Genomic DNA, 22,555 nt, shown 5'->3' with positions numbered 1-22,555 from the left:
CTTGATCAGCAGAGGAAGCGCTGACGAGGCAAAAGTGATGTCACTGAAACAAACAGCATTGTTTTGTGATGAGTGACACTGATGGCGACTCAGTCTATGATATTGCGCGCACACACACACACACACGCACGCACGCACGCGCACAAACAGATAGAAAACAAGAGCAGCTTGTCCTGCTTCCATCAGCACTTTCACCTGCGTCCTCGCCACTCTGTCCCCGTCTGCTACACGCCTACGGCCTTTACTTTTGGTGCACTCCCACGCCTTCACTCTAACTCAACCCCACCCTTGTTCCTGAGAAAGCGATTCTGAAGACAGGGCGAGGTTGTTGTTTTCCAGCCGAAGAGCTCCTCTTATTTTATTCTTCACCTATTCAAGGAAGGAGGGATGGAAACGCTGAGCTGCAGCTGCTGATATTTAACAAACCTCATTGTTCCCGACAGCTGTAGTAGTAGAACAATATGCTAAATCTTTCCTGTTACTGTATTCCTGACATTGAAAGCCTTCCATTATTAGGTGGAGGAATTCTTCAGGAATGCAGCTTCTTGAAGAGGCTGAATCAGAGTCCTGAAGCTGAGGGGGCGTGGATCTCAAAGCCATTGTTTGGGGTTTCCTGGGCTATTGTTTTCAGTACATACTGACCTATCGTCTAGACGCTGACCCGCGCTGACAATTGATATCGCCCCAGAATGTAGGGACGGGGATTCAAGCCTCGCGGGGAGCGTAGACACACACAGGAGACGCTGGGACATTTAAACGCAGTCTGGCTGTTACCTGCATAGTAAGGTCATGAGGTCAGACACGCGCGTTAGCATGTGCCGCTATTTACCCCAACAATTCATCACAGCTGGGGCGTCTGCTGAGCTGGAACCGTTCTGTGTTGGTCTGAAAAGGAGCGTACGGTCTATTGACCCCAGTCATTGTGGGGACGTGCTCTCTAATTTTATGGCCGGCCTTTTACCTGACCCCGAATATAATGGATGGTTCAGCCGGAGGAGGGGGGGGGGGGCTGAGCCTGTACCACCATCCTGACATCCCTGATGGATGCAGGCGACAGAGACTCTCAGCGCAGCGTCCAACCATCAGGACACGGTGGAAGAAAAACCACCTCTGCTCTCTCTGATCGTCACAACGTCCACGTTTGCACATCGTTTGTATTTTATCTGGACTCTAATCAGCCTAGGAGCCGTGTGGGCGTTGGCCGGTTCAGAAGCCTCTTTCATACAAACTGACCTTTACCCGGTCTTTTTAGAGGAAGTAAACGTGATTACAAAGGGAACCAAAAAAGGAGAAGTCTGACAACACAACCGGTCGTTGCTAAACAAGGAAAAACTGCGTCCCCGGCCTGAGCGAAAATTAGGCAGGAATGTGGGCGGGGTGAGCTCACCATTGAGGTTCTGTTTGCAATCCTGTCTGTTAGCAGTGTTACGCTAAAGCAACTTTGTGGATTTTAAACAAACTGGGTGGTGGGGTGAGAAGCGGGTCGAGGAGGGGCTCCTCTAACTTTGGTACGGCCCAAACGCAGTGGCAGAGAGGGAATCTCTCTTTCAGTGGGACCGCTGAGCCCCAATGTGGAGATTCCAGCAAATCGTTAGCGTTCTCTGGAACAGTTCGGGCCATTCGGACCCCCAGCATCACCACTGAACGGCGACGATGACATTTAAAGTCCAGCTAAGAAGCGACCCTAGCTAGCTTGATCGATCCCCGTGTGTTGGGGTTGTCGGTAAAGCATCGAGTACTTGACCAGAGTAACGTATAGAACGCATCACCTATGCTAAAGTGTCAAGGGATCGTACATCTTCTAGAGCAACAGTCGGGGCTTTGTTGTCTTCATCAAATAAACGCAGGCGCTACATGAGGGATGGAAGCCGTCTATTTGAATATCAAAGTGGAGCGAGAGCTACAGCAGCGCGGCTAATCTGCATTCTGAAAACGAAGCGCACTCAATTTCCATCCGAGAAATTACTACAATTACAAGATTATTCTCTCCCGATCCGAAGGGCTGCTGTCCGCCTAAACGGGTGTTTTTCGCCCGTCACAACCTTTTTTTTAGGCGCGATCAGAAATCACAATTAAAACGAACGTCCTCCCGCAAACTTTGATGAATCCATTTCCTGGCACCTGCAAATCGACCGTTTTCTCATCTCGACAGATGTGAATCAATTTCCTCGTGCTGTGCACAATCTGTAGCAGCTCCCATCCAACGTGCACGTGCCATCTGAAACCCATGTGGTGCTAATGCTGACAGATGTGCAAATCAGCGTCTATTCCAATATAACAACAATAATGTAGCGATGCTGCCTCGACTGCTCTGGGGGGGGGGGTCTGTGTGAGCCTCCTACCTCGTTTCCATACATCATGAGGTGGTGAGTGGTGATGAGGGCTTTGAAGACCACCACCCAGCTGGAGCTGGCCGTGCGCTCGAACAGCGTGTCCGCCAGCTGGGGGATGTTCACGTTCATCTCGTTGGTGCAGTGGATGAGATCTGGCAATGGGAGAGAGGGGGGGGGGGATTAATCGCACAACAAAGCAGAGCGAGGACAGACACAGACACAGAGACGGAGACAGAGACACAGACAGAGGCAGTTATTAACCTCCACCTCCTCCAAACTTCTCCGGAGACGAGCCAAGTTCAGGTGTCATTCAAGCGCCGAAGCTGGAGGAAAATTCAACGTTTCGGCTCCGAAAGTTCCTGAACCGACAGGCTCAGAAAACACGTGTGGGAAGGGGCTCGTGCAGACGGCGTCACGCTGAAGTGCAACACCAGAGCAGGTGTCAGATTATATTCACGCATTTCCTGCACACATGAAGAGCTGCTGTCGAGAAACCTTCTTTTCCCTCTGAAAAGTCGTATTATTACAGTGAGAAGAGGTTGTTCACAGGTGAACCTGTCTTTTTAGTGGCTTATTGGGTTGAAAATACTCCAACCAGTTTTCCTGGTGGTACTCCTGAACGCTGCTGTTGTACTCGCTCTAACTGGGAACACAGGTGGGCAGCACGGACACAATACACAGCATTCCCACAGACTCCAGGCGGCTCCATTTTCCTCCTGTCCTGCACCTTCCACCTCTTCCCATCACCACTCTTTTGTTCGCCGCCACGGGACTTGACGCTCCGCCGCCTCACGCACCTGGTAACTACGGAAACGGGTCGTCGTTGGCCCGCTGGAGCGAGGCGAGTCCAGTCAGGAGGCTTCATCATGGCGCGCTTGTTCGATAAAACTCGTCCCCTCTCGCTTAATGTATTAACGCTGTCGAGAGCCGGGCCGGGACGCGGCGGCCAACGCGGTGCCATCGATCATCTCGCGCGCGGCGCTCCCTCTGCATCTCGCCGCAGGCCGCTTCCATCCGCCTACAGCTTCAAAAACAGAGCTCATGTTTTTTCCATCAGGTCTGGAGCGCGAGGGACGGCTAAAAAAGGCCCGCTTGGGTCTGTGGGATGCTGCTGTGGAAATCTGAAAACGCCGCACGCTGCGACTTAATCAAGAAGGGACGCGGCTGATTCCAGACCAGCGAGAGAATTCCAGTCACCGTCTATCCCGCGCCGGGGTTTGGAGGACGGGCTGACTGCGGAGTGAATCTGATCTCATTCTCAACAGCTGACTGACTGGTTCCCTTCTCATCCCGGACCCATTGTTGCCCGTCGCCTGGAGCTGTAAGAAGGGATTTCCTGACACCGGGGGACAAAGGAGCAGCAGGGGCAGCTCATCTGATCAGGAATCACGCGGCGCGGCGCATTCCTCCCACTTCACTGGCCACCCACCACCTGCGTTCTTCTCATCTCTCCATCCAGCAGAAAAGCCCCCCCTTTCCTCCACCTGCTTCCAACACCCCCCAACACCCTCAGCCTTGATTGGAAGTAACTGCAGATTGCTCCGACTACCATTTTACACATTTTTCCTGATTAAATCAAGAGCAGCAAAACCCGCCGTCGACTCGGGAACCCTCTGAAACTCGTGCACCCTCCATTGGCTCTTCAAGCTTCTGCCCTCCACAGAAACGGATTTGATTGTTTATGGATTCTCCTCCACGTCTTTTCAGGCAACTCGCAGCATGCTAGCAATAGCGCTGAATAAGAACGGGTCACATATAAACGACCACCCACGTGGACGTCCAGTCCAGCCAGTCGGGCCTCTCAATCCCATCTTGACTCCTGTGTAAACCCGGCCTGGGGATCAGTGGCGGCCCGTGTGCATTTGACACGTTTGTCCAGCGAGCAAAGGTCAGACACACATAGTTGGAATTCCTGAACAGACGGTTCTGGACCCAGACGTGGCTTTAATACAAGCCGGGACTGTGTCATCAGAGCGACACCATCGTCGGCTCTGTTCTGCTCCGACCGGAGGAAGCACCGTTTGACACGTGCTGCCTGAGCGTGGGGGGGTCACAACCACAGAGTCCACCTCCCTCCCTTCAGAGGCTGCAGGAGCGGCGGGCTGACAGCGGATGTGCAGAAAAGCAGACACAAAAGACACCAGGTGCAGTCCCAGTCTGTTTAAGATTAACACCCAGCATATTGTCTAGCATCTTCAAATAATCCCCCCCTTCTACTGTCTGTCGCCAGCTTTGGCGTGAAAAGAAGGCCTCCCCCCGCAAATCCTTCTGAGAGGTGTGAGGAACTTTATGTATTCTGCCGAGACTGAAAGAGGGGCGACGCCGAGACGCCGGTCCCTTTGGCAGAAGCGATCCAACGGCTGCGTTGTTCCGGGCGGGAATCCCATCAGAGTGACCTTTTCCTTGCTCGGCGTTCAGCATTCACGAGGTGCGTCTGGATGGGGACGTTACTCTGGGGCTGTTCTGTCACGTCGCTGATAACAGAAACCTCTATCAGAGAGGAGCGCCGGGGCGTTTGACCCGGACAGCGCTCGTTCGGCCAACGCCGACAGATTACGGGAAGGACTGCGCGAGGTCGACATTACGCAACAGTTTAAATACCACATCCAGACCGGCCTGTGGGGCAGCGACGAGCGCCCGGACTTAAAGGCTCCTTTTGTGGCGCGCCGATGCAAATTTCGATGGCGTTCGCAGCGAGCTGGCAGATCAAGGACACCTACAGTTGTGCACGTGCTGCCTGGCGGTCCGGTTTGCTTCAGCCCTCAGCTCCGCCCCAGCTTTCCATAAGCCCTCGGGCAAAAGCAGCTTGTTGAAATTCCACCGGTGTGGCAGCTCAAACGCATATATTATATATACGTATGTATCGCCGCACGACCATCGGTTTTAGTGCGGCGGTTTTCCATGTGGTCTGGAAATAGAAGTCTGAGGTACTGCTCATTTAATCTTCCAAGAGTTCCGATGCAATCACACACAGCAGGGGGCAAAAAAACAGAAGCGGCGAGGAAAGACAGCAGAAAGTTGGCAATTAATGAATTAGAATTAGCTGTATAGGTTTAATTCCCTCCCAAAGGTCTTAAGCGAGTGTTTTCGCCTGCGTCTCAGTCGCACAGAACGACAGAAATAGACTAAATTAGGCACAGACAGAGTCGCTCAGTTCCAGCGACGTCTCCTTCATGGGAAAAGTCTTCTCAAGTGAATGTTATTGAAGTCGGCGCCCCTGGGCGGGAACGTCTGCCGCCCTGACGTTAAAGAAACGCGCCTGTGAGTGAGAGAATAGCAGGCGGATGAATGGAAGCGCAAACAGGTAGAATACAGGAAGGAAAACAGGCAGCGGCGCCCAGGAAAGGCTCCAGAGAGAAGACGGCTAAAAATAACCAGACGTCGGAATGGGACCGTGACAGAAGCGCCGAGCGTTCCCGAACAGACAGGAGCAGCACCAGGTATTGTGCAAACATCAGCCCACTGCTCAGCTGAGTCTCCATAAAGGACATTTGGGATCACCAGCCCTCACAGAACCACCCACATTGAACAGGAGCTGCACGTTCCTCTGGGTCGGGCTTGGAGCAGGACCTCTAGACACAATCAGCAGGCTTGTTCTCCTGGCAGGTGCTAGGAACCGGGCCTATCTCTGCTCCACAGCCAGGGAGAGGCCGTCCAGCTGTGCACCGATAGCAGCAAAGGCCGGCACAGCGGCGAGCGAGCTACACCCTGCAGCAGGGCGGTCGGGGCCGCATGATAGACACGTCGGGTTCGGGTCAACTTCTGGTGTAACGTTTTTTTCATAAAAGCTCATTTTTGTTCTTCTGATCGGCGATCGATTCCCCGATCTGGATTTAAAGTTTCACTTTCACTTCTGTCGCGCACCCTCGCCCCAAGAAGCCACGTGGACGTCTCCGCTGCAGAGACAGGACGTAAATTCTCCATCGTGACATTTACTGCGCACTTGGTTTGATCATGGGGGGGGGGGGGGGGGGAACAAATGCATCTGCAACCCAACGCCTGCACTATTTAAACACACACACGGCACAAATGTGTCAAGGTGACCCGACAGTCGAAACCATTCAAAAAGCTACGTGTGGGGGAATATGCTAGCGCCGTAGAAATTTGCCACGCAAGCGTAGCCTAGTTTTAAAGTTGGGTTAAACTCGGCGCCATAGAGGACGCGGAGGCCGGCGGCTCGGCCGGCTGGTTCGAGCGATGCGGAGCGCCGTTTTAAGCTCCCGCGACCGTCGCAGCTGCTGCTGAGCACAACGCTTGAAAGTGACCTCAATAACGGCGCACCCGACACGGCGCTCAGAGGATCCACCGCTCGCAAGAGCGTGTGGGCGCAGAGCGCCGATTCAGCCGTCGGGCGTCTCCTCCTAAAGCGTTTAACGCAGTGGCTGCCATGGCAACGGCGGGGCCGGTTTTGGGATGGGGAACTGATCGGCGTTTCAATGACGCCGGAGAGGAAAGGAGCCGCCTCGCCACGCGCACCTGGACTCCTGGCGTCCCCGGACGGGGTGTGAAAATAGACCCGCATGCTATGAAACCCCCTCCCTGACTGGCTTTACTCCCACAATGTGCAGGAACAAACACTTTTCCACCTGCGTCTCACACTCGCCACTTTAATGTGTTGCTAGTTCGGTCGTTAGCGGGCGCCAACATCAGACCTCCCACACGTGCGGCGCTCAAAGGCTTTCTGGTCCCGAGCCAAAGGCGCCGCCGTGGTGCGAGTCGGCAGCGGTTCCTGGTGAAAGCGCGCCAGCGAGGGGGCGGGGCGAACAAGGACCCGTGTGGAAGAGCGCTGGCGCGAGACCCAAGCTAACTGTTCAGACTACTGCTGAAATCACACAGCAGCCATGAAGCAGCTGGACCAGCTGGCTGCCTGGAGAACAGGGTAATGAATGACCGACCTGAATCCAGGACCAGACACCGCTACGGTGTCCACGCCGCCCACAGAAACTGGCGGCGGGGAGCGTCGCCCCCGCAGCGACGTCACCAAGCAGGCAAACATCACAATCGAGGCTCTTGTGGGAGGCGGGCCGGCTGGTTTCGCCCCACGGTAGCGAGGCCGATGCCCCCGGTGCAGAAATCGATAGACCACAATGATTAAGCCGGAAGAGGCGCGGGCGGCGGCGAAGGTCGGGGGACGGCCCAACTTTTGTGGAGCGTCAGCAGCTGACGAGCACGACGAGGGCGAGATTGAACGCCGACCTTCCTATTTAGCTCCTCGGGAGCCAGTGGACGTGCCGGGAGACGGGTCTGGGACGTAAGAAGTGAGGCTTTTAAAGCTGCCTCGGAACCTTGACAGGCCTGATGAAAGCAACTGCTCCTTTGTGTCTGACTTGAATAAACATCTGCACAACAGGAACCTGTTGCAACCATTTCAAAAGCGGCGACGGGCTGAATATTCAACATCGACGCGTGTAGCGAGGCTGGATCGGGCCGGCGGAACGGATCATAGATGAAATGTGCAGACGCCGTCGGTGATTAATAAAGCAGAGTGAGGGAGCGCGTTCTGGGGAGAAACAGCTGCTCGGCTCCTCGTCCTTCCAGCCACAAGTGCCAGATTTCCTTCCTTGGCGGCTCATTCTACCCACACCCAGCAACCTTCGAGTGGTTTGTTTACCGAAACACCAGCGCCGGGTTTGAGGAGTCCGTCCTCCACGCGATGCACCTGCGGGACGCCAACGTTAGCTAACCTCAGCAGGTTAGCCCCACGGCCAACCGGCGGCGCCAACCTGTGCCTCTGTTGGTGTGTGGTTGTCGTCTTGATCACAAAATAATAGATCACATCAAATCCTGGAGCGTCCATATCTTCTCACACCTCTTACTCGACCACTAGAACTTTAACGTTTCAAGGTCAAAAAGCTCAGACCCTTTCACCAACTAAAAAGACTCACCCTTGGGGTGGCTTTTAACCAGATCCAGCCCCAAACCCGGAGTCCTGCGAGTTCAGGAGAAGGTCACAAGTGTGGGTCACCGGCCACCGGGCCCGGGTGGATCGACACACGTGTTTACTTTCAGCCTTGTATAACCTGTCCCATGTGATGTAAAGGAATGCAGGCACGACGAGGGAAGGAACACTCACAGTCGAGGTGCTTCTTCTTGGGCCCGCTGACTTCGTGCGTGGTGGCCTTGCACACGGCTTTGTTGATGGCTGACCCGGTCATGCTGTGCTGCGCCGCCGCGATGCGGTCCGTGATCGATTGGCCCGACATGGCTCCGATCTGGCCCTCTTCCCTGTGCCGATCACCTAGACAGACGCGCGGAATAATAACGATCCGAAGAATGGATCAATTCTCAAAGCAGGGGGGGAAAAAGGGTGAAGAAAACCAAAATTAATTATAAAAAAAAAAAAAAAAAAATCAATCCCAAGACGCGCAGGTGATCAGCGCGTCGCTTCCAGGTGCGCGGAACCGGTCACGTCTCCTCAGAAGTGATCGATAATCGGATGTAAAATCGTGCCAGACGACAGCCGCCCACAATCCGTCCTCTTCGAAGTCAATTTGCCGATTTTCTTTTTTTCTATCTACCTAATAACGGCGACACTAATCCGGGCTAGTTCGTGTTAGCTAATGTTTCCGTTGCAGTAATCGAACCAGAAAAGAGTCCCGCTGTGGAATTCAACACTTGGAATTACTTTCCGGCCACAAATTAACATAGCTAATTTGCTGGTTCGACTGTAACCTGGACGGTGTTGGCCGGGGATGACGGAAAAGGGAATCACCCCTGGCGAAGGCAAAAAAAAAAAGAAAAGTATTCACAGCTTGGAGGACGCCGACAACAATCCGAGTTCTTCCTCCACGTCAACTTGTTAGCTGGAGCCGGTTAGCACTCACTGGTCGCCGGGGAAAGTGTGCGGTAAACCACCCCTCGGCCGTGAAAAGTCACCGGGGAAAGAGCGGCGCATTGTCCGGGGTTTGGAAGGGTAGACCGCGAGAATGACAACCGGGACAGGGGCAGCTTTTCCAGCCGTGAGGCGAGACGCCAGGAGCGGCGGGCGTTAGCCGAGCTTAGCGGGGTAAGCTAACAGCAGGCAGCCGCGAGCCGAGGAGCGAGTGTCGGAAGTCTTGACAAAAGAACCGGAGCCGTGAAGTCAGAAAGGGCACCACTGTGGGCTGGGTTGTTTCCGTCGCTGTTGTCATGAGGCTGCCAGCTCAGTGGAAAACTGGCTTCGGTAAAACCCCCACCGACAGTCCCGCTCGGCTGGCGGAGTGTCGCCAGTGGTTTCTCGGTGCGGACTGACTGGCTGGTCGCTTCACAGCCGGACAAAATGGCAGCGTAGAAAAATCAGCTGATCTCACAACTGTGCTGCCTTCAGGGGACTCACACGCGCTCGGAATGTACGCTTCCGCCAGCGGACTTCCTGCTTATTCAGCCGTCAACGGCACTTTTATCAAGGGTAACCGTATTCACCCAAACGGATGTCGAAAGAAATCGCGGTGAAACTTAGTTATATGCAACACGACCCAATCTCAAAAAGTCGAATCAGGCCAGTTTGTCACTACTAACAAATGTTCACGTCCGGGCGGAGATAAGTGGTCATATTTACGGCAGCACCTGAACGCCTTCGCAGACTATTGGGCGAGACGCGTGGAAGGAGCGAAGCCTTTAAGGTGTAGTGGAATTTGTGAAACAATCGTATCAAATTTCACATTTTTCTCCGACTCAGACTCGGTTTTCCTGCAACACCAGCCACATAATATTCTCCTCTCCATTTCTGCCCAACCCCAACCCTCTTTGCAGATGTACCGTCGGCGTCCCACTAATGTACATTTAAGGTGGCATTAAATTATTCCTCGGTATCCGTGTCCTCGTTTGACTCCATCCTATGTGGAACGCGGTGTGCAGACAAAAAAGAAAATCTGCGGGAGACGCGCGGACCCGTGGGTACCACCGGATGTGCGCGCTGAATAAATGAAATAGCTGGTGGTGCGACAGTGCACACAAAGTCCCACGCACAGGTGTAATTTCCAGGTGCCAGTCTTCTCCTGGGTGGGTGGGGTGGGGGGGGGGGGTGTCCATGCATGCATGCGAGAGGTGTGATGATCCCACAAACTTAAAAAGAATTTTTAAAAACAGACACGAGGTGACATTTTCTCTGCAAGTTTTACCAGCTTTGTGGGGACATAGATGGTTTTTAAAACAGTGGAGACTCAAAAAATTGTGCACGTGTACGTGAGTTATGCAAAGGCCTTTTGCAGTGTGTGTGTGCGCGCGCGCGTGCAAAAATCAAACGCAAGTTTGAAATCCCATTCAAAACGCACACTATCCGACGGCGCTGGACCATTCTGAGAACACTGGCGTGCGCGTGTGTGCGTTTCTCACGCAGTTTCTCTTCCCTTTCAGAGAAACAGCTGCACGTTGCAGAATTTCCTGCCTGTGTGAGAAATACTGCAGATTGACCACAGCAGCAGACTTTCTTGGAATCCTCTGTTGACACTTTTCAATCTTTAATGACCTCTTCTCCGTTTGGCCACGGGTTGGCCTCTCGGAGCCACGCGCGCGCGCACACACACACACAGGCAGCATTGATCAGCTGTGGAAAGTTTGCATGTGGGCCACGTATGCTCGTCTGTGAGAACAAGCCGCCTCATCTGCTGCGGTTCTTTGCACACATCGACTGTGCGGTGAACCAACGTGCACGCTGCAGGAGCAGGACAAAGCACGTGGCGAGCGCTGAGTAGGCCACCAAAGAGGGTTCAGGTCCCACAGATGAGGCCCGGGACTCGATACCGCTCCCATTCCAAAGAACATCTACTTTCGTTTTGGCGCTCTTTCCTGTGAAGCCAGACCGCTGAGCTGTGGCGAAAGGCGCAAACATGATCAACATGCAGCCGCTGAATTCTCAATTCAAGGGCGGTGTTGCCATCTGCAGGCGAAAAGGCCGAACTTCCCGTTTCCATGGCAACTGCGTCGATGCAGGGACTCCCTGGCAACAGCATTGGGAGTCCTCTCAGAAGGTGTCAATCACGGAATGAGGAGCGACGTCGGGGAGGTGAAAATAAAACCATTAGCGCGTGAGAGACAGAGTTGTGGGTCAGGGGAGACATCAGAGACAAAGGATGACGCTCATCCATATGTTTGCTGTCATGGTAACCACTGATGAAAGCGTTCGGTGTCTGGCGAGAACTTTTGTATAATAGCACACCTCTGTGCTGCTAATGGTTAGCCTGAGCCAGGGCTGGCACTCAGCGAGGAGCAGAGAAGGAGATGGCCACTGTTGTAGTTATGATTCTGAGGACACCTGGGGGGTGACTGAAGGACAGGAAGTCAGGAGAGTTCACCCGAATGTGAAGGGTTGTCCACAGCTGGTTTTAATGGCAGCATTGCTAGCGAAGTTGCTAGCCGTACTAAGATCACTCAAGCACAATTAACATATAAACACATTTTCAAACTGTGGCCTACAGACATTCATTGGATTTTAACCTCTCAGGGACAATTTAACCACCACTGACATTATCGGTGGCGTCCCCCAGGGCTCAGTCATGGGTGCACTTCTGTTCAGTTAATAATGCCAAACAGAAAATGCTGAAATGTCTGAGCAACAATAAAGCAGAAATTCTGGTTGAAAGCGAGTTTCCTTCCACTTTAGCTGTCCTGCTGTCGACAGGCAAAGGAGACACTTCAGACACCCACATTCTACAGAATTCATCCCATTTTTTTCTTTTTTACATTCAACGAAAAGCCAATTTCCCCTGCATTCTGCTCAATTATGAAAGCTTTTATCTGCTTCATCATACATTTATAGTTGTGTTCATGTGCGGCCGGTTCTTGAGAAGCACTTGGAGGGAACGGCCAACAACATCACACTATCCTCTCCAAAAACTCGACGTCCTTGGTGGCGACGATGGGCTGGCAGCAGCCGATGCAGACGTATCGGAGGACCCACAGGTAGACGCCTCCCGATAGGGTGACGGTCAGGCCCAGCAGCAGGAAACTGAGCAGCATGCTGGCAGAGGAGTAAACGAAGTCCTGGCTGGCCGCGTGGGCTGCGAGCAGAAAAAGGGCACAGAGATGAAACAGAAACCTTTTCCATGAGCCACAATCTGAATCCCGTTCTGTCATTAATGATTCCAGATCAGGGATTGTACGTTCTTCAGCCGAGTCGGAGGAAACCACGATCCCCACTCCTGGAGGGGTTTTAGTTTCAACCTCCGCCTCCAAAGCTGGGAGGACTTGTTGCATTTGTAGAAATGCCAAATTCAGAGATTAGCCAATCTTCTTTGCCCCCCCAAAGTGAGGATCATAGAAGTCGCAGAGCAGGCTGAGCATTTACACTAGCAGAGAGCAGCGCATGTATGTAGCAACCTTTTGTGAGACTATGGCGCTATTATTAGTCGCTAGGCACCTTGGCTGAGGTGTAGCATGAGCAACAGACTGAGGAGGAGGATTTTATGAACAGCAGCCATCTTGGTCACGGAGAATTTTCCCTGGGAAAAAGACACAGGCGTGAAAAATGCATACAATTAGTCACAATTATGTGATGTTTTTCCTGTCAGAGAGCTGAAAATGAACAAGGATGGCAAATTTCTGGAGTTGATTTTTGACTGGTGGGGCAAAGTTAGCTCGAATGGCATCTTAAGTTGCCAGGATGGTTCATGTATCAAAGGTTTCCCTGTAAATAGTCATCATAAAACATTTTCATTTGAGATAGTCGTCCCAAAGATGTTAAAATTCTTTGGCCACCCAATTAGCAAAACGATGCCTCGTGTAGCAGCAACATCAAAGGTGATTTTATTCTAATTACCTATACAGTTGAAGTTATCTACAGTTGTTCTCTGAGAGTTATTTCGCACCATTTCGGACAGTCAAGATTTAAAAAAAGATACCGAAAAGAAGAACTGAGACATTACAACATGGAAGAATTCAGGTACAGATGCCGGAGCTTCATCTAACGGGCAAAACCAACATCAGAGAAACAACAAAGAGAAACGACAAACTGCTCTCCGTGTTGACAACTCACACAGCATGACAGGATCCTTCTGGGGTTCCAACCCTACAACCTGTGTCGCACCTTAGAGGAAAAGACCACAAACGCGGGGGATAATCCAGAGGACTGAGGCGCTCATGTGAGAGGTTTTGCTGCCAGCATCTGTACAAGTGGCACAGAGACGCAGAAAAGGTCTCCTTTCACCATCTGCCCCCGCTTTCCGCCTGGACCAATCTCAGTGGTGAAGTGAGGAGCACACCAAAGAGGTAGAGAGAGGGAGATGGAGAGGAAGAGAAGGAGAGGGAGAGCGAGGAGAAAGAGAGAGGAGAGGAGAAGAGAGAGGAGAGAGAGAGAGGAGAGAGAGAGAAGAGAAGAGAGAGATAGGAGCACTCTCACCTCTTATTTCATCACTCTGTCAACATTTAAATTAGAAGCCCATTTCAGGGCAATGTGCCTGGCTCCCTCTAGTGGTAGACAGAGGCATGAGCAGGAGTAAGGAGTTGTTCAGTTGAAGGGGATTTTCGGATTTCTCTTAAAGTAAATCTATTCATACTAATACTTTAGTGTAAAACAACAGAAAAAAATCACTACTATGTTTAAAATAGTTCATTAGAGTGGATAAAAACCCCATTTTGCTTCTTGATTTCAAAGACACCGGCCAGCTAAATTTTATCGGTGACATCACAGTTTAAAAGATGCAGTTTCACTCAGGGTGTCAAAAAGCCCCTTTATTTTTTAATATTTATCAAATACAAATGATGCCAAAGCAGCTGCTAATAGAGCACAGTTGTACATCAAACCCTGCATCAAGTACTGCTGCATCGTGTTTTGCTGGCTAAAAAGTGTTGGAATAAATTTATTCTTCCATTTATAAGTTGTTTGTTCTTCATACAGTGAGAATACGTTGGTAGAATTCAGTCAATTGTAATGTTTAAAAAGTGCTCAGTATAAATTTTTTTAAAAGACAGTTTATAAAAATGTTTTTTTTTCATTTCCAGGCACATCACACGCATCTCCTCCTCCCTCCTGCCAACTCAGCGCCTGGGTTTGAGTGAGGAGCAACCCGAACATCCGCCGAGCCCTCGCTCCTTCCTGCTGTAGTTGAACTGGGGCAGGACCAGGACGCTGTTGTCCGGCTCATGATTGGCGCCCGCGGCATCAGCTGTCGCGTTCTCCTCTTCCAGCGACATGATGCTCTTCACCAGGCATGTGATGGCCGCGTCGATGTTGGTGTCGTCCTGGAATGAGACAGAGAAAGATGATGGATTTACCTCCATGCTAAAACACAGGAGAAGTATTTGAAAAGGGATATTAGCATTGTAGCTTATGTAATAAGTAGCTGCTATTGGTTGGTAAGTGCATCAAGGATGAGGATCTTTGTCGCCCCCTGGTGGTAGACAGCGGCGGTACAGGTAATAAACCCCTCATTTCGGTCGGAATCGACTCAAAGTAAAATTTGAATTCCTTTCTGATAAATTTTAGTATTGCTGAAGTGCTTAGGGCAGGAATAACTCAGTAAAACTTGGAAGCACTCACTTTTCCAGTGTTTACCTGGAAGAGTTTTTTATTTACAGAAAGGTTTTTCAAAAAGGTGTCATGAAATCAAACAAAGCTCCAAAATGCCTGCATCTCAAACCAGGCCGACTGAATAAGAGGATAAATAAATCTAAACAATTTTCAATCAGATGGACCACGTGGTTGCTGTGAATTCGTTTCGATGATTGAATATAATTCATTTTTAATCTATATTAAATGCGTTACCAGAGACGCTGCCTTAAAACTCTCAATCAGGTTAATCGAGATTCCTTAATGCATTATTTTTGCATTATTAATGCATTATTTTTGGCAGCCCTAATAAAATCTAATAAAGCAACCAGAACATAGGAGTCACGCTGGTTCGCTGTCTCCTAGCTTGTCTTAGTAGATAAACATGCCATTTACTATTTCTAATTTTAGATTTGGCCAACAAATGCCCCCTGGTGGCTGCAGACAGCTGATTGATGCTGTTAATGTTTAAATAATTGATAAACATTGCCTCAAATGGTCACTTCAGGCTGAGTGAAGCTCAAATTAAAGGTGCACAGGACATTTCTTAAGGTAAAAGGGACAAATTGTGGATATTTTTGTCAGCAAATAAAGCGAAGACAGTCAGCTCTTGCCTTGGCAGAGGTTTCGTACCAGCCGATGAACCCATACTCTCTGGAGAAGCTCTCCAGTTTGGGCAGCTTTGGACAGAGTCCGTGGTCCCGCTGATCGCACTTGTTGGCCAACAGCACGGCGGGGACTGTCCTCCCGTTGCCGAGGGCGACCTAACCGCAGAAAAACGTAAAAATTCATGCCACCAGCGCCAGACTTTTATGTGTTACAACAGCCCTTCCTCCAGATTTACCTTCGAGTCCAGGTCGCCTTTCCACTTGAGGACAGCCTGAAACGTGGAGAGCCTGGTCATGTCGAAGACGACCAGGGCTCCTACGGCCTCTTTGTAGTAAACACGGGTCATGTTTCCATAGCGTTCCTGCCCTTTTGAAGACAAAAGAAAGTAAGTGTTCTTCCCTAAATGATCAATATGGCAACTGGCAATTAACACTAAGAAATATTAGGAAAAAAAAGTTATAAAATTTAGATAAATTCTGATTGCGTGTGCGTGTGTTCCTATATCTGTTACAAAGTGAGGACCAAAGTACAAATTTCACCTGCAAACTGAGGACATTGTTTTCAAAGGTGTGTAAGACAGTTAATGCCTGGTTTTCGGTTGGGTTTAAGGTTAATGTTAGCGTACACGTTCGTGGTAAGCTAAGAGGGAGGGTAATACATTATCTCTATGAGGGTTTTTCTATGCTCTCAATAATATGAAAACCAGAACAAGTGTGTGGGGGAAGGTTTGAGTAATACTATTCAGCTGGTAACTTCTTTCACATGATTCTAATGTGGTGGCAAATGGGCATCTCACACACACACACACACACACACACACACACACACACACACACACACACACACGGCGAGAAAAGGACCATATGACTGGGGGGGGGGGGGGGGATCAGCTGATACAAGGAATCTCAGCCAATTTTGTGATACTGGGACCAGTGGGACATACTGGTCTAAGGTTTGTATGTGTGTCATATAAATGGAATCAGATTATCATGACCACCAGTTTGAATAAGTCCAATGTTTTATTTGTTCAATTAAGGAAAATTTATGAGTTCAATAAAGAGAAAATGAAGTTGTTTCTTAGTCAGCAGCAGTAGGATCAATCAACATGGGAAGTTGTGGTTTATCACCTTTTTCTGTCTGCTAAGCTTTGTTTTTGCTGCCCGTCACCCCTGCGGTCAAACATAACAGCTCTTTTAAAAGTCTGCTTTCTCAGAAATGTTATCGGTATTTTCTGCTGCCCGAGAATCACTTTGATTAATTTTCCCGTGAAATTCATAAAGACAAATATGCAGAAACTAAACTTTCACTCACTTTCTCTTCCCACCAAATCTAAGAGGAAGTTATGGCTTATTTTAGAGAACAAAGAAATTGCCAAATGCGCGTATGTTTAGATTACTTGATTGTTTCATGACAGTCATCTTCATGGGACGATCACGCCTCACTACACATTGACAAATGCCACAGTGACACAGACTTTCTGACATATAACGCTGTGTGAGGTAACATCTCTTGAATACAGGGAGAATTTTACTATGCAAATACAGAAGATTAGCAAAGCATTTGTTTTTCTGACTTGTGGAGCAGACTTTCCCTTGTTTCGTCATTGACTGTGTGTAGCCAAACCTACCCCTGCCTAACACTACAGGTCCTTATCGGGGACATTTTGCTTTATTGGGTCTCATTGGTTACCATAAATTGATATTACAGCCACACTAGATGCCTAATAGTCGTGGTAAGAAGTTTGTTCTGTATTTTTTGAGTTGTGCTTCTCAACAGTGACACCTGGCGACCCCATCAGCCGCTGGGATCCTGCTCAGGCACATCAAGAGCTACAAAGACGGATCACCTAAAAACAGGTTTTAGCTCTGCTTTGGCCCAACAAGCCTTCATCAGCCCAGTTGGGGAGACCTTGAAACTGACTTAAATATTAGTGATAATAATTTCACGGTCCACTTCACATACAGTCTGAAATTTGAGGTCCAGCTTTATGGCTGCCTTCTGTTGGGTTTGGGTCGTAAAATTAGACTGTGCACACACACACACACACACACACACACACACACAGTATTTCACCGGCAATGTCCCACAGCTGCAGTCGCACCACCGTCTTGTGATCCCAATTGAGCACTTTGAGGGCGAAGTCTACTCCGATGGTGGCGCGGTAATGCTGGGAGAAAACCTGGTGCACGTATCGCGTAATGATGGAGGTCTTCCCGACGCCGATGTCGCCGATGACCAGAACTTTAAGCAGACGCTCGTGCTGCATCGCAAAAACTAAAAAGTTGAGCTGTTGATTTTGTGAGGTTCTTCTCGCAGGACGACTGGAACATCCTATCCTGGAAATGCCAGAATGGGAATCCGGTTATTTCATTGTTTAATCATCGCTCTCCGGTCCCAAAACGCGCGGAGACGCACCGCTGGTGCAAGAGAAGTGCGGTTGTCCTGTGGTTTGTCTACACGTCTCGCAACACTGGCCACTCCCATAACCGTGCGGTCAGTTTTGGGGTCATGCCGAATAACAATTCTTCATTTTGAGTTTTATGTGAATGGATCTGAAGCTTTTCCTGACGTCACCTCGATCAGCGACACCCTAGCTTCTATTTTAATCTTCCATTTTAAGAATAGTAAGCAATACAACTCCGACGTCCTATGCCACGACATAAGAAAAACGAAAGCAAACTTTATTGACGGCTTACTATTATCATATTATCTTGTTTCTGCAATCTGGATTGTCATTATTAGATGTCTTTTACAGGGTGTTGAGACTGAAGACATCAAGTATTCTGTGTTTATTCAATGAAACACCGACTCTCGAAATGCTCTATAACGGCGTCTGGCAGCGATTATCTTCCCACAGCTTTTTTATATCCTTTAAAAAACCCTTCAAAATAATGTCCCAATCTAAAAAAAATAAATGTTAACAGGTAAAATAAGACATCTTTATTCCGACGACGTTATAACCGACCACGTTACACACGTTAACTACATTTCCCGTCATGCAACTCTCGACTGCGTGGTGACGCAGGCTCGCGCTGACGCGGAAGCCTCCCTCTTTTTTTGCACTCAGAACAAAATTGAACATCGCTAATTGGAAAACATTGAACCAGCGGGCTTTTGTGTCGCGTCCCACTTTGATTTTAATGACCGCTGCTAAAAATAAAACAATCCTGAAACAAATATTGTAATTTGATGACTCATCTTTACCGCCGTGCTTCCCGTTGCGCCTCAACACGGTCGTGTTCGGTAGTGGTACTGATGCGGGATGAGTCAGGCTATATGATGCTGCCATTTCATCAGCAGCGAACCCGCACAAACACGCAGCAAAACACAGAAATGATACGGCGGGATTCCCCCTTGACAGCCAGCACCTTGTCCCGGTAAACGGACGCACAGTCGGCGTCGAACCCCGGCGCCAGAGAGGGAGACACCCGTCTGGTTCGCACCACCTCCGGACGCGGGTTTTTTGTTACCCCGCCAGCTTCGGTCGGGCCTGACATTAGCCAGGGCATCAGTGGTCTGGTCCGGGGCCTACTGCTTCATATTTCCTCACGTTTTTTAGGCTTTATCGGACGTACACATCCATCTTTTGGAGCATTCTGCCAGATCCGACGGTGCCATGGAGTCCGCATCAGCCTGATCTGGAGAGGTGCAACCATTCCGGACTGAACTCCACATCTGCTCCATGTAAGCTGACTTTAGCACGACATGTCTGTCATTTATAGCAGGAGCGGCTCTTCAAAACACACACACACACGCACACACACGGGGGGCCATTAAGAACCAAAGCTGCCGTAATTGGCCGGATTTGGACACATTTTTCCAGAGAAGCTGCGCGTCCGCGGGGCTTTTAGGGTAGATCCACCCGGGATGCCCTGAGCTGATACATCCGGTGTGAGGGCTCCACACTCGCCTTTCACCCCCCACGATGTTTTCACGCCATCAATCTAAAAGCAAAAAGTTGCCAACGCCACCGCTGCGTAAAGGTGAACCAAAAGGGGCGAATAATGCTAAAGCTAAGGCGCATGTAGCCCCCCATCCCCCAAAAAAGCAAATCTGATTAAAACATCTGTTGACATCAAGTGACGAGAAAAGAGGATTTACTCTCCGTACCATGGCTGGAACACGCGCCGTGCACAACGGAGCAGAATGTGTCGGGACGGGGGGGTAACTGGCTGCAACGTGGGTGAATCGGTGCAAGTTCAGGCATTTTTTTTAAAAACAATATGTATATTTTAATGTTTTTGACATCCGGCGAGTGCTGGTAAGGTGGTTTCGAGTGAATATCGACCCCCCCCTCCCGTCTCTCTCTCCTATTCAGTCAGACAGACAGACGCAGACGGACAGACGGGCGCAGCGGAGACATGGAGGCGATCTGGCTCTATCAGTTCCGGCTGATCGTCATCGGGGACTCGACGGTGGGGAAGTCGTGCCTGATCCGCCGCTTCACGGAGGGCCGCTTCGCCCAGGTGTCGGACCCCACCGTCGGCGTGGATTTCTTCTCCAGGCTGGTGGAGATCGAACCGGGCAAACGGATCAAGCTGCAGATCTGGGACACGGCGGGCCAGGAGCGCTTCAGGTGCCTCTCTTGGCTTTAAAATGTCGTTTCTGCCCCCGCTCGTGATATTCCGAAGCCATCAGCTGATTCCAGGTGTCAAAAGTGACGCATTTGCTTTGCTAGCAGTCGTTACACAATTCGCTAGCCTCAAATTTGAGCTTTATTACCCTGTGTAAATATAGTCCGGTCCATTTTGACTTTAGTCAAAGATGCGGGCACTAAGGGGGTCCCTGGGGAAATCCCTTTTACTTGACTTCATGGAATTAAAATGGAAAACGACGCTACATTTGAAAGTGTTCCGGTTTAGTCCACCTGGACAGGTGTCTCCGGAGTCCTCTGGTTGTCCATCACTAACAGCGCTGAGGAGCCTGTCAGAACGTTTCTTTTGGACCATCAGCTGCATGAAAAAGGTTTTTTCTGAGGAAGCAGAACTTAAAGGGGGAGGCAGTAACCCCCCCCCCCCCCTTATAGAACTGAAATCCAGAGAAATTGATTTTTAAAAAGTGAAATTTTATTTTATTCGTGCGCACCACAGAAGACAAAGGTTAGTTCCAACTGTCGCCTCCCCGAGGCATCAAAACTTGTATTTCCGCAATTTATTTGCCGGCTCGGTGGAGAGAGCGGTTATTTAAATAAAGGTTCGAGGCGACTGGAGGCGTAATTTCTCCTGCAAACAGGTGAAAACGCAGAAAAGGTAAAACGACTTATTTTAAGCGGCTTCCTCGTCACCCGGAAACATCAGCTTTAGCACCCCCTGGTGGAAGGGTTCAGTACAGCCTGTAAGGGCCTCCGCTGTTTTTCTTAGGACGACTTGCTTTTATTTAGTGACCCCCCCCCCCCCCCCTCCAGCGCCACATAAAAAATAAATATATGGGGATTTTGTTTAACCCTGCTTGCTCATCTGAATCTTTCTGCTTCATTCCTGGTCAACAAACCTAAAAAAAAAGCAAGCTTTAAATACAGTTTATGCTCAGGAAGTGGTTTACCTGTGGCTGCAGGTCCATCACCAGAGCTTACTACCGTAACTCCGTGGGCGGACTGCTCCTCTTCGACATCACCAACCGCCGCTCCTTCCAGAACGTCCACGACTGGCTGGAGGAGGCTCGCAGCCACGTCCAGCCGCACAGCATCGTCTTCCTGTTGGTGGGCCACAAGTGCGACCTGGAGGCCCAGCGCCAGGTGTGTATCGCAGCAGCACCCCAGGCCAGGTCCACTCGGGCGTAGAGCCTCGTTTCTGCCCCCCCAGCAGCGTAGCTGACCGTTGCTCGCTAACCAAGACTCTCTAATTAAACCCAAAGGGGACTAGCATGTTGCCGAGTCATCCGGGCGACAGACCCGTATTTCCCGCCCTCAACTCTCCGCTCTGCCCTCCCAGGTGACCCGCCAGGAAGCGGAGAAGTTGGCGGGGGCGTACGGCATGCGCTACGTGGAGACGTCCGCCCGCGACGCCATCAACGTGGAGCACGCCTTCACCGAGCTGACGAGAGACATCTTCGCCCAGGTGCGGTCCGGCGACATCATGATCCAGGAGGGCTGGGAGGGCGTGAAGAGCGGCTTCGTCCCCAACGTGGTGCACTCCTCGGAGGAAGTGACGAAGAGCGACCGCCGCTGTCTATGTTGATTCGCGAGAGGTCTCGCGGTCAAAGTGGTAAAGGAGGGCGCCGGACACGTTTAGAGGGGACGGTCACGAGGATCCGAGGCGTCGACCCCTCAACCGAACGGAACTGCTGGCAATGTTGCTGGAGACGATTATTTATCTTTATTCAACACCTCCTTTAGCTCAACGACATACATTACTCTCCAGAAAACATGTACAGCTCACCAGGCGGGACGCTAACATGTCCGCCCAGTTAAAATGGAGCAGGTTTGCTGGAGGAAGCACCTTAGTAGTGATAATTCCCGAGTTTATAAGGGCGCTACATAAGCGCTCGACTATTTATTCCTTTACTCTGGAACAAGGAAGCCACAAAAACGCACGGACAGGAAGCCCCGAGGCGCCGGAACTCAAGAGGGTCAAATCTCACTCCCAAGTGGTTTCTGTGTATACGAAACTGTCTCACCACTCATTTATTACTTCAAAATGTACCGTCATACTCTGCGTATTTTTTAAGTAGCATAGTAACGCGGGTGTTTCCCGCAGCACCACGAGACACGCCCCGGACTTGGAGATGGTTTTTCATGCTGTACCCACAGACGGGTCCACCTTATCCTGTACAGGTAGCTAAAAACGATGCAGTCCGCTACAACAGCCCCGCTGAATGCTACCTTCAGGAGGAGATGCACTCTTCGAGGATGTTGGCTTGGTAACGTTCACCTGTTGTGCTCGTCTGCATTAAATTTAGCCGGACATGTAACGAAGCGCCTCCTGTTTTCATTCCCAGCTCATCACACCTGTTAGCATTAAAGCTAACAAAAGAGAAAACTCACAAAAGTGAACATCCACAGTCGTGTCTTTGCCCAAATTCTCGCCCTTTACTTCATTATTCGTGTTAAACAGCGATAAATACGGATAGAACAGAGGGGAAAGACGTAGGAAGAGCAGGGGGAACACGTGATTGCGAGGCAAAAAAGGACGGATGTAGGGGGGAAAGGTCA

General features: G+C 50.4%; 3 protein-coding genes across 10 annotated transcripts in view; 1 reads left to right on the top strand and 2 right to left on the bottom strand.

The window, feature by feature from the left end:
* The window catches only part of si:ch211-200p22.4 (phosphatidylinositol-binding clathrin assembly protein), a 28,419-nt gene extending 18,825 nt beyond the window's left edge, over positions 1 to 9,594 (bottom strand). For 4 of the 8 annotated variants that reach the window (XM_057028097.1, XM_057028103.1, XM_057028100.1 and 1 more), the window contains exons 1-2: positions 8,407 to 9,593; positions 2,343 to 2,485 (exon numbers count right to left, since the gene is read on the bottom strand). In XM_057028097.1, the coding sequence (XP_056884077.1) occupies positions 2,343 to 2,485; positions 8,407 to 8,536 (273 nt within the window). In that variant the 5' untranslated portion in view covers positions 8,537 to 9,593. Of the gene's footprint in view, positions 1 to 2,342; positions 2,486 to 8,406 lie in introns of all 8 variants that reach the window. The other 4 variants (XM_057028098.1, XM_057028099.1, XM_057028101.1 and 1 more) reach the window with 4 other exon arrangements.
* Positions 9,595 to 13,958: 4,364 nt separating this feature from the next.
* Positions 13,959 to 17,864, bottom strand: zgc:162171 (uncharacterized protein LOC565931 homolog). Its single transcript, XM_057028139.1, has 4 exons — positions 17,479 to 17,864; positions 15,641 to 15,771; positions 15,411 to 15,560; positions 13,959 to 14,489 (listed from the first exon to the last, which is right to left on the bottom strand). The coding sequence occupies exons 1-4, from the start codon at positions 17,669 to 17,671 to the stop codon at positions 14,286 to 14,288; spliced, it is 678 nt and encodes a 225-aa protein (XP_056884119.1). The 5' UTR covers positions 17,672 to 17,864; the 3' UTR covers positions 13,959 to 14,285.
* Positions 17,865 to 18,633: 769 nt separating this feature from the next.
* On the top strand, positions 18,634 to 22,314 carry rab39bb (RAB39B, member RAS oncogene family b). Its single transcript, XM_057028140.1, has 4 exons — positions 18,634 to 19,089; positions 19,724 to 19,981; positions 20,959 to 21,139; positions 21,336 to 22,314. Exons 2-4 carry the CDS (start codon positions 19,767 to 19,769, stop codon positions 21,579 to 21,581), a joined length of 642 nt encoding a protein of 213 aa, XP_056884120.1. The 5' UTR covers positions 18,634 to 19,089; positions 19,724 to 19,766; the 3' UTR covers positions 21,582 to 22,314.
* The last annotated feature ends 241 nt before the right edge of the window (positions 22,315 to 22,555 follow it).

Source organism: Takifugu flavidus, chromosome 3 (assembly GCF_003711565.1).
Source record: "Takifugu flavidus isolate HTHZ2018 chromosome 3, ASM371156v2, whole genome shotgun sequence".
Lineage (NCBI taxonomy): Eukaryota > Metazoa > Chordata > Actinopteri > Tetraodontiformes > Tetraodontidae > Takifugu > Takifugu flavidus.
This window is presented reverse-complemented; position numbering and strand designations above follow the sequence as displayed.

Excerpts from the sequence above, each read along its gene's own strand:
- zgc:162171 (XM_057028139.1), bottom strand. The coding sequence starts at position 17,671 with ATGCAGCACGAGCGTCTGCTTAAAGTTCTGGTCATCGGCGACATCGGC. Across the intron at positions 15,561-15,640 it reads AAGGCGACCTGGACTCGAAG|GTCGCCCTCGGCAACGGGAG; the intron begins GTAAATCTGGAG and ends TTCTGCGGTTAG. Across the intron at positions 14,490-15,410 it reads GGTACGAAACCTCTGCCAAG|GACGACACCAACATCGACGC; the intron begins GCAAGAGCTGAC and ends GTCTCATTCCAG.
- rab39bb (XM_057028140.1), top strand. The coding sequence starts at position 19,767 with ATGGAGGCGATCTGGCTCTATCAGTTCCGGCTGATCGTCATCGGGGAC. Across the intron at positions 19,982-20,958 it reads GCGGGCCAGGAGCGCTTCAG|GTCCATCACCAGAGCTTACT; the intron begins GTGCCTCTCTTG and ends CTGTGGCTGCAG. Across the intron at positions 21,140-21,335 it reads ACCTGGAGGCCCAGCGCCAG|GTGACCCGCCAGGAAGCGGA; the intron begins GTGTGTATCGCA and ends CTGCCCTCCCAG.